Raw genomic sequence first — 2331 nt, 5'->3', positions numbered from 1 at the left:
TTAACCCTGATTAAAGTATGTGTCACTTAACCCTGATTAAAGTATGTGTCACTTAACCCTGATTGAAGTATGTGTTGTGACACATACTTTAATCAGGGTTCAATCAGGGTTAAACACATACTTCAATCAGGGTTAAGTGACACATACTTAAGTGGTGACACATACTTTAATCAGGGATGAACTAAGATGTTTTCCTCTCAGACACCATGTTTACAGATACCACTCTTGGTTATATCCGGTCACTGGTGCACCCCAGTGGCACAGCGGTATGTCTGCGGACTTCGATATCCAGGTTTCGATATCCGTGGTGGGCAGAGCACAGATAGCCCTTGTGTAGCTTTGTGCATAATTAAAAAAACAAAACCAGTCACTGGAAACTTCAGATTTTCCTAAACAACCACTCAGATTATGCTCTTTATGTGTAACACAATAACATCTGTAATGTATTTTCTCAAAACAAAAGAGCTTAACTATTTTTAAAAGCAAAGTATTAGATTTCTTGAGAGTTATTAGTAACATTTGCAAAATATTTCACAAGTATAAAATTAGTTTTTTTGTCAGTCTTGAAATGTTACACAGAAAGGTAATGAGTATTTATAGAATCATATTAATGAGTAAAAGATGGCAGATGTACTTGTTTTTACTAGTGTACAATAACTGAAGCCAAAATCGGTGAAAGCTTGGATAGAAAATATGTTTAAATATTCAAATAATAAGGTAGTAATGGTAACATTAAGTATAAGATATGTGAGCTTGGGAATAACTCCTAGCTGGTCTGGTAAGGTAGCAATTGCTACTAATCTGAGATATTTAGTGTTTTACTTGGCTAGTATCCAAATACAAAAGTGTACAATTGTATTGACTTGCATATTTATTACTTAGGGATCAGGGGTGGAATCCTCCAAACTGGATCTTTTCATTATATATATAGCCCCTTTTGTTTTTCTCCTTAAGTAAGTTTATGTTATAGTACCAGAAAGAAATTATTAATGACTTAAACCTTATTTTATAAAAGAAGAAAATAAAATTATAAACACTGTTTAACAAACAAAATTGAATATATATATATACTAAGCTTATAAATTCAGAGTTTGAAAAGCTAACACTTCCCTAAATAAATTTTCAATAACCATTAAATAAACAAAAACAATAGTTTTAGTGTTAACTCAGCTACATGTAAAACACCTGGTTTTAGTATACTAAGGTTTATTTTCTATAGAACAGGTTGTACAACTAAAGCCAGTTTACCAAATGGGTAGTTTACTGAATTCTACCCACCTCTTTTAAACAATCCAGTTCATGTTTTGTTGCATCAAAAAGTGCCTCAAGGTCTTCACACCTCTGCTGGAGTGCTTCTTTTTCATCCAGCAACACTAAACCATACTGAGCAGACTGGATCTTTTCATGGCTTGTCTGGGCCAACTCACGATGAAGTCGTTCTAGCTCGTCTTTAAGGCTGTCTCTTTCGGTAGTCAATTCGCTAATTAACTTCTTAAAGTCTCCCATTGTTAACAGTCTGGAATGTTAAAATATAATTCCCGAATACGAAATCTTCCAAACATCAACAACAAATTAGATAGTTTTCAAGATAAAGATACACAAGTTTCTTTGTATCTGTATTTCAGACTAACTATAACAGATGTAATTTGAAATTTTTTCCCCTAATCATAAACCACATGTATCTCATTTTCCCTAGTCTATGTAATCATCTTCCAGAATATAAATTTAATTCTGTTTATTCTTAAAATAAAGGTGAACAATAATTGTTGAACGTGAATAGTTTTATCTAATCTACTTCATATTTTTTGTCTGAAATTATAACTTAACAAAATCAGATTCAAGTTTTGGGCTATAATTAGTTTTCAAGTGCAAATACAAATTAAAGATTTAAGTGTTAGATCAGCGATACTATAATGTTACATTTAATTACCTATTTCTAGTACTTTCACTCATGATTTATTCTGAAATATGTAATGACTCTTAAGTTATTGTTACGAATTTTCCTTGACTTATTCGAGGCATATACAGATTGTGCTATTTACTTTCTAAAACTACGAATGTTTCTTTGATTTGAGAAAATGTGCTTCAGTTGTCAAAGCTGAAAATTGGGGAATTTTGTTTATGTTATGAATGTCTCACATTAAATCTCATTTGAAAAACTACATTCAAGGTTACTCTGTGGCTATCAATTTAAATATTCATGTGAAAATGATGCAAAAGAGTACTATACAAACACTAAGCAGTAAAAATTCCACTTGTAATACTGAGATCACCACTAACCCTCAAACAAAAATAGAACAGCACGTCTCTGAACGTAACCTTTAAACTGTA

General features: G+C 31.8%; 1 protein-coding gene across 1 annotated transcript in view; it reads right to left on the bottom strand.

The window, feature by feature from the left end:
• LOC106469772 (protein bicaudal D-like) overlaps window positions 1-2331 on the bottom strand; it is a 46865-nt gene that overhangs the window by 31276 nt on the left and 13258 nt on the right. Inside the window, exon 2 of the mRNA XM_022398331.1 lies at window positions 1279-1516. Within this exon, the coding sequence (XP_022254039.1) occupies window positions 1279-1506 (228 nt within the window). The 5' untranslated portion in view covers window positions 1507-1516. The remainder of the gene's footprint in view (window positions 1-1278; window positions 1517-2331) is intronic.

The sequence above is a fragment of the Limulus polyphemus genome, unplaced genomic scaffold (assembly GCF_000517525.1).
Source record: "Limulus polyphemus unplaced genomic scaffold, Limulus_polyphemus-2.1.2 Scaffold3651, whole genome shotgun sequence".
In the NCBI taxonomy this organism is placed as follows: Eukaryota; Metazoa; Arthropoda; class Merostomata; order Xiphosura; family Limulidae; genus Limulus; species Limulus polyphemus.
This window is presented reverse-complemented; position numbering and strand designations above follow the sequence as displayed.